Below are 15,806 nucleotides of genomic sequence, written 5' to 3' on the forward strand. Positions count from 1 at the left end.
TTTAACTCTGTTTTGTAATACTATTTTTCTCTTTGTTGCAGTAATAGTGGTGTTTATTACTTTTGCCAATGATTACTGCATGTTTCGCCTCAACTTCTAACCCCTCAGCTTCAGAAGAGATCAGAAATAAAAAAAATATTGACAATACTTTACAGTCTTTGGATCAATGAATGACATTTGGACTAATTTAAAATGCAGCTATCTTTACTGCTAAACCAAATCAGTGGCCTTGTTGTTAGAGTGTCTGCCCTAAGATTGGAAGGTTGGGAGTTCGATCCCTGGCCGAGTCAGACTAAAAACGGGACCCAATGCGTCTCTGCTTGGCTCAGCATTAAGGAGATAGGTTGGGGGCTAAGGCCCTGCGATAGACTAGCATCCTGTCCAGGGGGTGTACTTGTACATCAAGCTGCCTCATGTTCTGGCTTGCACAAGATGGCTACTTACCATCTTTACTGCTGTATGTGTGTACCAACAACCTTGGTTTGCTTCCTCAGCATGTTGACATGTTGGGCCCTCTTGTGCTTTCAGGCTGCTGGGTTTGTGTTGGCGCGAATGTGGTGTGCCTGTGTTTGTACAGTTTGTGTGTGTCTTGTGGGCGTTGAGTATCCCTAATGCTCCTCAACACCCAACTTCTACCTTTTACTTTCTTCAGTGCACACATGCCTCTCCTAGCCTCTCCTCTCCTCCTTTTCTCTATCGTTCCTCTCCTCTTCTCCTGTGTTGATGAGATACGGTGATTTCTCTTAGGGGAGGCGCCAATCCATCCTAGTGCAGCCCCGTCTCGCGCCCGTCCCACCCCGAGTACAAAGGTAATAAACCAACCAGCATACACTTCAGTGGTACTGCCTCTCTCCATCCATACATTCTGCCTCTTCACTTTGATTCCTCCACTGTACTGTATGTGGGTCACTGTCCGTATGCAGCACCAACAGAAGCACTGACTGACTTACACAGACATGTCTTATACAGGCAATCACATGTCTTATAAACGGCAATATTTCAGCTCAGTTATATTTTTTCTTTCTTTCTTTACCTATTGTTCACATTATTTTGGTTATTTAGATTTTGCCAACAGCAATTTGAATAATGTCGAGCTTTACTGTAAAATAAAATAATTGAACGCTTGAGCTGAAATATCAACCTCAGGGGTAGACATAACATAGTAGACAAAAATCCGGGACACTCATATTAGTATGATATGTTACGTTTGGTATGGTATATATTCATCTGTGGATGTCCATCATCCATTTCGTATGATATGTTACCATTTGTAAAATATGTTACAAATTTGCAATACGTATGATATGTTAAGAATTCCAATTTGTTGTGGCTAATGTTAAGTAGGTGGCTAGGTGGCTAACGCTAACGTTAGCTAGGTGGCTAATGTTAGCTAGGCTAGGGGTTAGGGGTTAAGGTTAAGGTTAGGAGTCAGGTTAAAGGGCTAGGGGAAGGGTTAGCTAACATGCAAGTAGTTGCAAAGTAGCTATACGCTCACCCATCCACCCCGACCAACCACCCTCCTTTAATTATTACCTTAAGTAAACTTCGGTCTTATGTAACCATACCAAACGTAACATATCATACTAATTACTATGTTACGTCTAGTCTTTGAGACCAGGCTGGAAATATTTACTTGGAATTCTCCAAACCTGCCAAATGTTTACCAAGTTTACATATACATATACAGTGTCGCACTATATATTGGACATTTGGATGTATGTATTGTACACATACTGTATACATTAATGAATACATTAATGAATGTGACTCTTACACCACTCAGACAAATATGCCAACATTATTTGCACAAATTCAGTCATATATGGAGACTTCCTAAATGTGTAACTCTTTGCATTAGGTAAATTGCTTACCCTCTGAATTCAAACCATAAAACTCCAGAATCAATGGTAGAATTCCTGATCGAAATGCAGCGAAATGTACGAATATTCAGCTGTTTAATTCAATGTTCCATTTCAATGCTCCACTATTATCAAATGTTGGCTTTTGCAAAACCTTGCAACTCCTTCATCCTTCTTCACATCCTTCATCCTTGTTCATCCCTCCACTACTTTTTTCTTTAAATTTCCCTGTGTTGTTTTGGGATGATAAGCAAACTGTTTGATCAGAATATTGATGGTAGTAATATGTACTTAGGGCTAGATTCAATCAGATTAACGGTTGTTTTGGCGGTGTCGGAGGTGGAACTGCGTTAGAGTTGTCAAATCCACAAGCGGCAAAAAAAACACATCCAACGTAATCTGACATATCCCATGCAGCCGCGTTAGAAGTTTATGCATCCGCGTTACCAATCGAACACTCAAATTAGATTGATAGGCTATAAATCTCCCTCATCCAAATAAACATGCATTAGCCTAGCATCAATGGATTGAAATTTGAGAGTCATTATTTATAACATCGATAGAGCCTACAATTTCTCGCGCCGTTTTGAACTTCTAACGCGGTATGGATAATAAGGAAGGGAGTGGTTTGTGATAGACAAGAACAGCCGCTCACCGATATGTCAGCTCATGAACGTCTAACGCGGTAGGGATAATAAGGAAAGGAGTGGTTTGTGACAGACAAGAGCAGCCGCTCACCGTTATGTCAGCTCATGAACGTCTAACGCGGTAGGGATAATAAGGAAGGGAGTGGTTTGTGACAGACAAGAGCAGCCGCTCACCGATATGTCAGCTCATGAACGTCTAACGCGGTAGGGATAATAAGGAAGGGAGTGGTTTGTGACAGACAAGAGCAGCCGCTCACCGATATGTCAGCTCATGAACGTCTAACGCGGTAGGGATAATAAAACATTTGCTATGCGGATGTCGGCCAGTGCTGGTTAACAATGGTTAATGCTCGATCTGGTTGAATCCAGGCCTTAGTTAGTTCTAGTTATGACAAACAGCTTGACAATTCACAGATTCTCTATCAGGTACACTTACAAAAACGGATGGCTCTACTGCAGTAATACATATAAGTACGCCCAATTCTAAGAACCAATATCAACAAGGTAACTGACTACATCCATATACAACAATACCCCTGCTCAAATCAACACAATCTCACCTACACACTGCACGTGTCTCACAGAGGAACACGTTACAGTGGGTCATCAACATATCCATTCAATTCGACTCATCTCCCCTCCCACCACTCCCCAAAATAAATGACGGGAATTATGGGAAATCTCCGTATCTGACACAATCCTTCCCTGAAAATTTACAACTGGTGTGCATATATGTCAATGTGTGTGTTTCTTTGAGAGTGTGTTTATATATTCCTGTGTGTATGTGTACTGTATGTATATGGCACCTGAGCACATAAGATCCAATGTTCATGTATTGTCATTGTGAGTTTGATCAAGTGTGTCGCCAGTACTGTATTATTGTTCTTTTTGCTCTGGGTCATACATGGAGAGTTGTCTAGTGTCCTTTATATGTATGTCAGTCATATACTACTGTTATGGAATACTTGGTTGGTTTGTACGTCTAATTTCCACAATGATATGCCTAGTTTGAAACAGCAATTTAGTGTTAATTTCCTATTTGTGTTGCTGGGTAAGAACATTTGAGAATTGCGTACCAAAGCATACTAACAATGCACTTAACATGGCACAATTCATCCACTATGTGTTGTGTTTTTGTCTACAATTTCCTAACTTTTATTAGTTGCAGCTTTTGTACAAACATAAACTCCAAGTTGTTCAAGTAAGCAAACTCTGCACATATGGATCTTTAACAGTGAGTGATGCACGTTTGTTAAGTTGATTGGATTGCTGCTTCTTTTATTGGCATAGGTTGGCTAGCTAGCAGCTAGCTAACTTTCTTATTATAAAATATTCACACAATTTTCTCAATTGTATTGGCAGGTCTGGCTAAACTTGGATAAATAATGTGAAAGGGTTTGTAGTAATATTTGTAGAACTGGTTTGAAAGTAATCCAGCACTGGCAGAGAAATACCACTTGTTCCCCTTGTTTCCATACCACATTTCCTGTTACTGTTGCTAGCACCAAGTAGGGAATGGGATTAGCATGTATGCTAACAGTAATATCTGTTGAAATTGGTTATCGCCGTGTGCTTTACAAGGTTCTGAGTGAGAAGAGAAAAGGTCTGCCAGTTCAATTCCACTTTTTGGAGGACATTTTTGTTCTCCTTCTAGAGATGGAAACACCTGCTACACACAATGGACACACCCACCCTGATATTTAATGCTAATTAGTTTTGAAAACAAATGGCCTATTTCCGACTAATTTCTGTACTGGATGCAGATCATAAAACCCTCTTGAAATACCTTTTTCCTGTCTTTCCCTTCTCCAGTGCTTCGTTCACATCTTAAGACTTCATACTCCTTGGTACAATCATATGAATGGTCTTTAGTCTTTAGTCTTTAATGTTCAAAGAAGTTGTTGCACATTTGAGAAAATGTCTTGGTGTCTCAGTAGAGTAAATGTCAATTCAGATTCCTCTATTCGTGTAGAAAACCTTTAAATGATTCCACATTCCTGTTTTTGCCAGCACTTGGATACATTAGACACCATTTCCTCAATCTAACACAACCTACATCAGTGCCAATAACCCAGATCTTTTCTTTCCTACTGTTCCAACACAGACTGCATTGAACAGGACTGGACATGATGACTTGCACTCAGAGCTTGATTTGATTAATAACTGAATTCAATCTGGTATTTGCAATGATGTTATTCTGCGCCAATGTAGGTAAGGATAGATAGCAAAACCAAACTTGGACTTATTCGCTTATCACAAATTCCAACCCAGTGCTTTACAGATTTGGTAAATGAATGAGCATCCATTGATAACTGGTCAATGGGTATGGGTTAGAAATTCTGATTGGTGGGTTAGACACAGTTTAGATTTTATTCAAGAGCTCTTGAATACTAGCTTCTTATTCAAGCGTTGTAGAACAGTATTTAGTCATTAAGTTCTCCAATTCGCATCTAAAGTTCTAAGAATTACTGTAACACATCTGCATGTTAGACTATTATAATAATGCAATACTTGTCACGCTCGTCTAAGGAGGAGGACCAAGGCGCAGCGTTGAAGGCAAACATCTTCTTTATTTAATAAATGATCACACGATCAAAACAACAAAACGAAACCGTGACGTCCCTGGTTACATACACCAACCAACACGGAACAAGAAACCACAAACACAAAGTGAAAGACAGACAGTTAAATATGGCTCCCAATCAGAGACAACCAGCTGACACTCGTTGCCTCTGATTGGGAGTCACTCAGGCCAACATAGAAATACAAACATAGAATTACACACCCTGGCTCAACATAACAGTGTCCCCAGAGCCAGGGCGTGACAATACTATAATATTATCATCTATAATGTTTTATTTTAAAGTACTTATAAGATTCAATGAAGTGTAGGAATCAACCACACACCTGACAAGGGTACTAAGGTGCATGAAAAAAATTACTACATTTCTGCACATTAATTGTGGTCTTAACTAAGCTTTCGGTGAACGCTTTTTATTCTTTATTTATTTTCTTATTTCGGTGAAAGTTTTGACTGAAAGCTTAGCCAAAACCATGCTAAACCTGAGATGTACATGGATTCTAATGTGCGTAAGATTAATGAAGGTAACACAATTGTATCAAGTTGTAGAGTCATAACCACTATTTGTGTCACCATGGTTTTCAAGCCTTTACTACAGTGCATTCGGAAAGTATTCAGACCCCTTGACTCTTTCCACATTTTGTTATGTTACAGCCTTATTTTAAAATGGATTAAATTGTTTTTTCCCCTCATCAATCTACACACAATACCCCATAATGACAAAGCAAAAACCGGTTTTTAGAAATTGTAGCAAATTTATTACAAATAAAACACTGAAATATCACATTTACATAAGTATTCACACCCTTTACTCCATACATTGTTGAAGCACCTTTGGCAGCAGTTACAGCCTCGAGTCTTCTTGGGTATGACGCTACAAGCTTGGCACACCTGTATTTGGAGAGTTTCTCCCATTCTTCTCTGCTGATCCTCTCAAGCTTTGTCAGGTTGGATGGGGAGAGTCGCTGCCCATCTATTTTCAGGTCTCTCCAGAGATGTTAGATCGGATTCAAGTCTGGGCTCTGGCTGGGCCACTCAAGGACATTCAGAGACTTGACCCGAAGCCACCCTGCGTTGTCTTGGCTGTGTGCTTAAGGTCGTTGCCCTGTTGGAAGGTGAACCTTCACCCCAGTCTGAGGTCCTGAGCACTCTGGAGGAGGTTTTCATCAAGGATCTCTCAGTACTTTGCTCCGTTCATCTTTCCCTCGATCCTGACTAGTCTCCCAGTCCCTGCTGCTGAAAAACATCCCCACACCACGATGCTGCCACCACCATGCTTCACCGTAGGGATGGTGCAAGGTTTCCTCCGGACGTGACACTTGGTATTCAGGCCAAAGAGTTCAATCTTGGTTTCATCAGACCAGAGAATCTTGTTTCTCATGGTCTGAGTGTCATTAGGTGCCTTTTGCCAAACTTCAAGCGGGCCGTCATGTGCCTTTTACTGAGGAGTGGCTTCCATCTCTGGCCACTCTACCATAAAGGCCTGATTGGTGGAGTGCTGCAGAGATGGTTGTCCTTCTGGAAGGTTCTCCCATCTCCACAGAGGAACTGGAGGTCTGGCAGAGTGACCATCGGATTGCTCAGTTTGGCCGGGCGGCCAGCTCTAGGAAGAGTCTTGGTGGTTCCAAACTTATTCCATATTCCATTTAAGAATGATGGAGGCCACTGTGTTCTTGGGGACTTTCAATGCAGCAGACATTTTTTGGTACCTTTCACAAGATCTGTGCCTTGACACAATCCTGTCTCGGAGCTCTATGGACAATTCCTTCGACCTCATGGCTTGGCTTTTGCTCTGACATGCACTGTCAACTGTGGGACCTTATATAGACAGGTGTGTGCCTTTCCAAATCCTGTCAAATCAATTGAATTTACCACAGGTGGACTCCAATCAAGTTGTAGAAACATCTCAAGGATGAATTGGAAACAGGTTGCACCTGAGCTCAATTTCAAGTCTCATAGCAAAGGGTCTGAATACTTATTTAAATAAGGTATTTCCATTTTTTTGTTTTTATACATTTGCAAATCATTTCTAAAAACCTGTTTTCACTTTGTCATTATGGTGTATTGTGTGTAGATTAATGAGGAAAAACATTTATTTAATCCATTTTAGAATAAGGTTGTAACGTAACAAAATATGGAAAAAGTCAAGGGGTCTGAATACTTTCCGAATGCACTGTATATTACAAATTAGAATGTATAGCAATTCCTTGAAATGAATCTCATTGGCTAAGACTGACACAACTCTCATTCTACTTGACTGCTCGGACTCCTTTTGACACCCGTCCCTGACTAGTACCCCCTTCTAACTCAGCATCATACGAAGATCAACACACTCTGACATGTTGGTCAACCCGAGATTGTAATTCCTTCCACCTTTTCTGTTTCTGACTGTATCCCCTCTCCTATGCTGTCCATCTTTATTGGTGTACCTCATACTTCTGCTCTGTAACTCATTTTCCTCTATTTCTCTTTCTCCGTTGTTCCTCCCATCCCTTGTCACTTATTTCTCTCTCTCCCTTACTCCCTTTGCTTACTCACATGATCCTTTCTTTCTTTACCTCCTGCTTTGATCCTCTCCTATCGGGACCCTCATCACCCCACACTATTTCATCCATTATTTTCTCTCTACATTCGTAACTGATTCACCTATTTACACTCTCCTCTACCCGTCTGTTTGTTCTTCACTGGGCTCCTTTGTTTATTTGATTATTCCTTGCTTGTTTATATCTCCCATACTCCTTCTCCTTCCATCCTCCCTGTTGCCTTCTCTCTCCACATTTCCTGCTTCATATATGACTCTATATTGCCTCACTCTCTCTTTCCTGGATTGGCTGACTCCTTTACACCCTTGTCCATGCCACAAATCCCCCACTGAATGCCCCTTCTCCCACTCCCATCTCTCCCCTCTCCTACTCCTCTTCTCCCCTCCCTCTCTCTGTCTTGCTAGGGGGCCCAGCATTCCTCCCTGGGTTCAGCAGACCCCTGTGTGAATACTGAAGGTGGAAGAGGAGGAGGAGGAGGAGAAGAAGGAGGAGAAAAAGACGGAGGGATGACAACTGATCCTGACCCTACTATCTCTTCCTCGGGCATCTCCTCCACCGGCTTGCCCCGGAATGAGAATGGAGTCCCCTCCCCACCCGTAGACCCTCCTCCTCCCACCACTCCTCATCTCCACCCCAGTCCACCCCAGAATGGAGAGCTCTGTGGCAACCCAACATCCTGCCCAGTGACAAGCACGGAGGCAAATGAAAGCACTGCAACAGCAGGACTGGGCATAGAGGAGAGGGAGCAGGTCAAAATCAACACTAAACCAAATCAGAGAGAGAAGACACAAATAAAGAAATCTTGCCACATTTCCTTCCTTTTTTGAGGAGGATGAGATGACTGCAATCTTTCCCATTTCTTTTATGTGTACTCAAACCAGAGAGAGAAGACATTTTTGGGGGGGCATTGTACATTTAACTGTACAGTACGTTCAGCATTATCACACAAGACAACAAAAGGGCTTTCCAATGGACCTCATTTTCGGCATGCTCAAACTGGGCTTTGGTCAGTATCTGTCTTGCAGGACAAGATAATGATACCTTTTAATTATCTTTGACATTGTGGGATCCTCATGTACTGTTTCAATCGATCAAACTATAGAGCCTATCATACACTGGTATAGGCCTAATCACCAAACCAATCGACTATGTGAGATTTTGATTTGTGTGTTTGTTTAATCATATAAAGACAGTAAGCAAACACTATATAACGTCTCACTCCCCAAAGACTTCTCAGTAGCCAACAGCTTCCTGCTATATACATGCGTGTGGTATCCCATAATTCCATCGATAAAGGTTGAGTCATTTCCTGTCCTGAAAACTCCAGCTCTCAAATTTCATTGGTAGAGATGTGGTCATCTGGCTTTTTAGTTTGGTTTCCTTAGTGCCTTTGAGTGTATTTTCACAGGGTTTTCAAATAACAGGCGGAGATGATATTGACAGAAGGATTATATTAACTAATGATGGTACATAAACAGTCTAATCAAGATCCAAAAATAACTATGCTGTTTGAAATGCAGACTAACTATAGAGTCCAGAACAAGCAGAATACAGTTTCATTTTTGGTATTTCACAGACATGGCCTATGGCCTAAGGAAAGTGTGTGCTGTTTTCAAAAATGTGTAAATTAAGGGACTTCCCATTTGTGGACTGGACTCGTGCAATGTTTTCTCTTCTCAATCTCAGAACCTATGTGTGATCAACTGGTGCTACAGACACAAACAGTGCCATTTCCAAATCAAGTGTGTGTGTCATAGCACTGCCTCTCATGTTTCCCACTGTCTGTATGTCTGTCTCTCTCACTCTGTCTGTTATTGTGGTAGCCTATTTCTTTTATGTATTTGTCTATGTTTGTTTGTTATGTGTGTGTGTCGTGTCCCTATGTGTGCAATTGTTTAATGGAGTGGGAGCTGGGTCAAGTAGGGTGCTTAAACCAAATGAGACAATAACAAAGTTGTCAGGTAAAAAGTTTACCAGCTATTTTAAGTGGTTGAAAATATAAAAGGGATACTATTTTTTGACCTTCAGTGTCCAGGTACATGACGTAGTCACTTGTAACACCTGGTACACTAACAACATTTTTGTCATGGCTTTTTCTGTTTAGTACCACGTAAACTATTTATTTTATTCTTATTTGGGGGTAGCCAGTTAAGTGCCTGGGTCTCAGATAATGACATTCTGGCCAGTAGTCAAACAGTGCTCAGCCAAATTTGTATGTGGCATAGACTTTCTTTATGTCGTTTCGAGGGACTATTTTAAGTTAACGTACCATTCAACTGAGCATGATGAATGGTAATGTAACAAAATGTTGACGAAACAAAGAAATTGTTTGGGACATCGTTAGTAAAGAGTATTTCAAATCTAAAACATGTTACACAGTGCACTAAAAGGAATTCATTGCTTTGTGTCAACTGTTCAGATATCACCTGTCATTGAATACTGTTATATTGTGTTGTCATGTCCTCTTGTTTTGTGTATAACCTGTCCATTGTAATCTTTGTTTAGATGTGAATTTGGGTTTATTTTGGCCCTTTTAGATTCACACTGGTGGTGCTTTATAACTAGTTGGATAACTTTCCATACTCTGGCTTAGGGTCTCAAGTGAATCAACATGCTTCAGACAGTCCTGGTTTTTCAGAACCCAACATCAGTCTTATTTAACTTTTTTATTTGATTAAGAGTCAATTTACTAATGGCCAAATCCTAACTTGATTTATGTTTTTGCAGTTTTCCCATTGGCATCATGCTTTATGAGTAAGTCTGAGTTTAACATGCAGATCTCAAGTTAGGATTCGGCACTTAGCGTATAGAGTCAAAATGCCTCCGCCAATGCTGTGTCGGCCAGTACTAGGGGAGTGGGTAAGATTCAGAGATATGAGAGAGATTTAGCTATGAGTGTTGATTTAAAAGATAACCAAATGTGATTATTAATAGGGAGAGTTTGATGTAGTGTTTAGTCGGCTAATAGGGCTACCTTTCGAGTGCTGAAACATTCATATCAGTAATAAAATGGCTTTTAAAGCAGCTAGGGTTTTACATCTGCATTGAGTAAAGATATGGGACTATACAGGGTCACTGGTTGATATATGAGCATTGCCATAAATATACCTCAGAGACACAGAATTGAGAGACTCAGGTAAACAAGTAATTGCCTCAGAGCTGAACACAAACTGACAAAGAGATTAATCCAACTTTGGAGTGTCTGCCATCAGATACAGTGGTTGGTCCATCTATTACAAGATCTATCCCACTGGGCAAAAACTGGTTGAATCAATGTTGTTTCCACATCATTCAAAAAAAAGGCTAAATGTGATGACGTTATGGAATTTCATTAGGGACGTTAGGGAATTTAGTCATTTTTTCACCCAACTTTAAACCTAAATGACCAATGACATGGTGACATTTTGTTGATTTCCCTTTAAATTCACTTTAGTTGACAACTCCACCAAATGTAAATAAAAACTAGATGTCGAAATGACGTCTGTGCCCAGTGGGATGGCTATGATTGGATAGCAACTCATCAAGCACGTCCCCGTTCCTTCTCTCTCTGTCTCCCTTTTCTCCCCATAGCCAGTCACGCAGCTTCGTGGAGGACAATCTGGAACCTAATTGGCTGAGGCAACACGGGCAGCCCGCATGGCCTGGCCATATATCAAGAGCACTCTCTCGTGATGCGATTGGCTGACAAAGGGAGAAGTTGGGCCATTGGTCCAATTCTCCTGACCTAAAGGATAGTCCAGAGCCACAGCTGACCATGTAAGGATCTGCTGTGTTATTTACCCTACTTTACTTGGGCCCTCTCTCTCTGATTGGATGGCTGGACGATCTGTATTTGACGCTTGTGATTGGATATTTGATTATCTTTTAAAGACGTGCCAATCTCCAAAATGGTTTTGTTGGCTCATCAAGCATGTGAAGAACAGCGATGCAGATTAACATGAAATACACCTTTTGGGATTGGGCAGTAAATGAATGAGAGAGGGAGAGCTACTGTGTGTAAGATGCATTTCAAAGGTGCTGTAATTTTTCTCTCCTTACATCTTTCTATGATCTCACAATTTGTTTCTTTCATTTTTCCTTCCTACCATTTTCTACAGTCCACCCACTATCTAACTATTTCTCTTTCTATCTATTCTTAACCATTTTCAACCACCCACCTCATTTGATTTTCACCACTTTTAGACTTTTTCGGTTCCTTTTCATATTTCACATGGTTTCGGTTTGGTTCTTTCCTCTTTATCTCTATTAGTTTTACATTTAAAGGAAACTAATTATGCACAGCCTATTACAAGTGAAACTGCTACAAAACAAAATATTGCTTCAATTAAAACTTGTAAAATGTAGACAATGCTATGATTTATATTTCTATAGTATTGCTTATTCTTACCGTAGTACTACAAAAACTATTCATTGGAAATCTTCCTGCGCAAATATTTATTTATTGATAATGACAAGACTCTAGTATCTAATGACAGTCCAGAAATGATCAATTTTATATCAACTGATTTTTCTTAAGACAATCTTATGGAACATTACCCTTTTGTGGAGAAAGATTGCCCTGGGATTGTGACGGATAAAAACACAAACTGTTGTTGTTTTACCTGCTCCCCTCACAATGATTTGCACGTTGCTGTGACCTGTACCACTTCTCTCTTGTAATCCCTGGAAGAGAGATATGAGGATGGATGTTGATTTTCTACTTGACAATCGCTGTGGAGCTCTCCATTTACGGACGATATAGAACTCCTTGGAAGAGGACATCCTTACCATCACTTTTTTGTTTTCCTATTTCAGTCTCTGATGTAAGCTTAGTGGAGCAGAGGCGAGTTTATCATGTTTTTCCAGTGTAGTGGTGGTGAGACCGAATTCTGGAGGCAAGTTTCTGTATAACTTCCATTTGATTACTTTGTATGGACTCCACAGACACAGAAGCAAAATAAAACCCTGTGCCCTCCTTCACCTCTGACCACTGAAAAATGACACATCAAAAGAGTGAGAGATTAGAGGTTAATACCTTTTAAGTGATTGAATGTGTGTGTATATACTGGATATGTGTGTATATATGGTATGTCTATGTGTATATACAGTTTGTTTGTATATGCAGGGTGTACAGTTTTTCCTTTATCCTCTAATCTCTCTCTCTCTTAAATTATGTATTTGACTCCTCAAATAATACATGTTGGGGGATGGAGAGGTTCACACTGGAAATGTAAAGGACAGCTGTCTGGGAAGCACTTTCTGTGCAGACACTGACCAATCTGACACCTCTGAACACCTACACACCTAATTATGCCTCTCAAAACAATCTCTGGCTTGCACTCCTTTTCTCATCAACTGAGGCATTTTTTAAAATTCTATTTGGGTGACCAAGCAATGTTTGTACATATACAGTATATAGAATAACTAAGATGATATTTCCAGTGACCTCCATCTCCATTTCTTTGAATTCCTGTAACTATTATGATTCTTCCTTGTTATTTGATTTAAGTTTTACGTTTCTCTACATTAAATGTTTGCAATGGTTGTCATTCAGATTTATATATTTATCCAGACAACCCTTATCTAATCTTTCAAATTTAGTTCCCCGAACTCTGCCTCTCATAGACCCCTCTGTCAGGCTGAACGTTTGGTTCAGATCACACTGTTACTTGTGAAGCAACTCTTCCATGCAAGTAACACCATGTTATTAACCATTTCTTCAAGTTCCATTAAGTGTGCCTCCAACTTGCCAACCCTCCCTCACCCTTGAACTTTCAACCCCACAGGTCACTCATAGTCATACCCCTTGACAAGCCATAGTCCCCCAGCCCCTCTATTTTGGTTTTTAAAAGGACAGACATTCGGGGATTTGTGTATATTAATGGAAAGAGTGATATTGAAGAGTGTATTGCCATTGTACATGGATTTGTTATGAATGTGGATATTCTGATTATTTAATTATTATTGTAATAATGATGATGATTATTGCCACTTTGATTTTGTTGATTCATTCCTTTGATGCGGTCAATAACAATTCCTTCATTTCATTTTTGAATAAGCCGGAATTTATATTTTTCGGGTGGGTGAATCTTGGAGATAGAAATACTTAAATAAATGAATAATAAACAAATAATTAAATTCTTACATGAAGATGTGATATGCATTTTTTTTTTTTTTATTCCTACAGAACAGTCACCACAGTGAAAAATATCTTGCAACTCTTACTTAATTGTTTATGAGGCCTATTCTGGGGTTCATATCATGAGATATAGGTTACAGAAGCATTATTAGATTATCACTGGACAACCAAAGGCGCAGTATGCCAGTCAGATCATAGTAGTAATGGTTTATGAGGCCTATTCTGGGGTACATATCATGAGATATAGGTTACAGAAACATTATTAGATTATCACTGGACAACCAAAGGCGCAGTATGCCATTCAGATCATAGTAGTCGACCTTACCTTAACCAATCATGTTTGCAAATATTATTTGCTGAGGCTGTTGGTGCATTTCATGTGAGATAAAAGTGAAGACTAGTCTTTTTACTAAGGCCTTCAGGAAATTGCAATAGGCTACTGTACAGTGCCTTCGGAAAGTATTCACACCCCTTTACTTTTTCCACAATTTGTTGTGTTACAGCCTGAATATAAAATTGATTAAATTGATATTTTGTGTCACTGGCCTACACACAATACCTCAGAATATCAAAGTGGAATTATGTCTTTAGAAATTTTTACAAATTAATTAAAAATGAAAAGTTGAAATTTCTTGAGTCAATAAGTATTCAACCCCTTTGTTGTGGCAAGCCTAAATAAGTTCAGGAGTAAAAATGTGCTTAGCAAGTCACATAATAAGTTGCAATAATAGTGTTTAACATGATTATTTAGTGACTACCTCATCTCTGTACCCCACACATACAAATAATTGTAAGGTCCCTCAGTCTCTGCAGTGAATTTCAAACACAGATTCAACCAGAAGGACCAGGGAGGTTTTCCAACGCCTCACAAAGGTAGACGGGTAAAAATAAAAAAGCAGACATTGAATATCCCTTTGAGCATGATGAAGTTATTATTAATTACTCTTTGGATGGGGGATCGATACACCCAGTCACTACAAAGACACAGTTGCCGGAGAGGAAGGAAACCACTCGGGGATATCACCATGAGGCCAATGGTGTCTTTAAAACAGTTACAGAGTTTAATAGCTGTGATAGGAGAAAACTGAGGATGGATCAACAACATTGTAGTCACTCCACTGTTAGAAATTGCGTAATTCAAATCTGGTATTGGAATAAGAATCAAGAGATCTTCAATCCAAGCTTAATTTATTATATGCAAAATGTATGTATGATAAGTATGAAGGTTCGTATATACGGGTCCACTGAAATACCATGCAGGGCACTCAGAGAACTGATCCATTGTTCTAAGTTCTTCTTCAAATACTCTGACAGAAAGCCTCCACCTCTTCTGTTGGCCAACCAGAGCAAAGGACTGAGTGTGGTCCAGACTCCACTCAGCCAATCCGTTGGTGCACGGGTTAGTCCCACCCCTTGGCGCTTCACCGTTCCCAGGCATAAGTTGCTATCATAATAACCTGTGGAGTCAGCACCCAAAAGACACCATTCCACTGTACTCCATGTACCCACGTTCAAGGACGGTTTAACAGACAACAAAGAGAGAGTGTTCGTATCTGTGAGAAATACAAGTCTTATCTCATCCTAGCCCCTAACGTTCCCCACATGAATCACAGCCTGCTATGTGAAACAATCCATATCAGTACAGTTCAAACCTATGCTCCTCATTAATGCATTCCTTCCCAGCTATTCATCACATACAGATCCAATTATGAGAAAAATAGAACCCAACAATCCCCCTTTTGACGCCCTCTAGGGTGTCACTCATTAAAATACAATACAAACAAAAAGAAACACTTTTATTAATAGACAATTTGATAATAAAAGGCCTTCAGTCCTTCCATCTACACCCAACTTGCAAACGGTTGGCTACAAGTCACCCAGGCACTTCAAACCTTCACATAAGGAAAGACAAACATTCCCAATGGTTAACTTGATTAATAAAGCATAAAACACAGGATTAATAGAACACAAAACATAAGATTATTAAAACATAAAACACCAACAGGGAAGTAAAGAGTGTCACTCCACCAAGCCTGGTAGGTCATATCCTTCATTCCT

The 15,806-nt window shown here is 39.9% G+C and overlaps 1 protein-coding gene across 10 annotated transcripts in view; it reads left to right on the top strand.

Moving 5' to 3' along the window:
• syngap1b (synaptic Ras GTPase activating protein 1b) overlaps positions 1–13,754 on the top strand; it is a 131,731-nt gene extending 117,977 nt beyond the window's left edge. For 7 of the 10 annotated variants that reach the window (XM_041872808.2, XM_045226185.1, XM_045226188.1 and 4 more), the window contains one exon: positions 8,035–11,287. In XM_041872808.2, the coding sequence (XP_041728742.2) occupies positions 8,035–8,457 (423 nt within the window). In that variant the 3' untranslated portion in view covers positions 8,458–11,287. Of the gene's footprint in view, positions 1–747; positions 810–8,034 lie in introns of all 10 variants that reach the window. The other 3 variants (XM_045226189.1, XM_045226193.1, XM_045226194.1) reach the window with 3 other exon arrangements.
• Positions 13,755–15,806: the final 2,052 nt, after the last annotated feature.

This window comes from Coregonus clupeaformis, chromosome 17, assembly GCF_020615455.1.
Source record: "Coregonus clupeaformis isolate EN_2021a chromosome 17, ASM2061545v1, whole genome shotgun sequence".
Classification (NCBI taxonomy): Eukaryota; Metazoa; Chordata; class Actinopteri; order Salmoniformes; family Salmonidae; genus Coregonus; species Coregonus clupeaformis.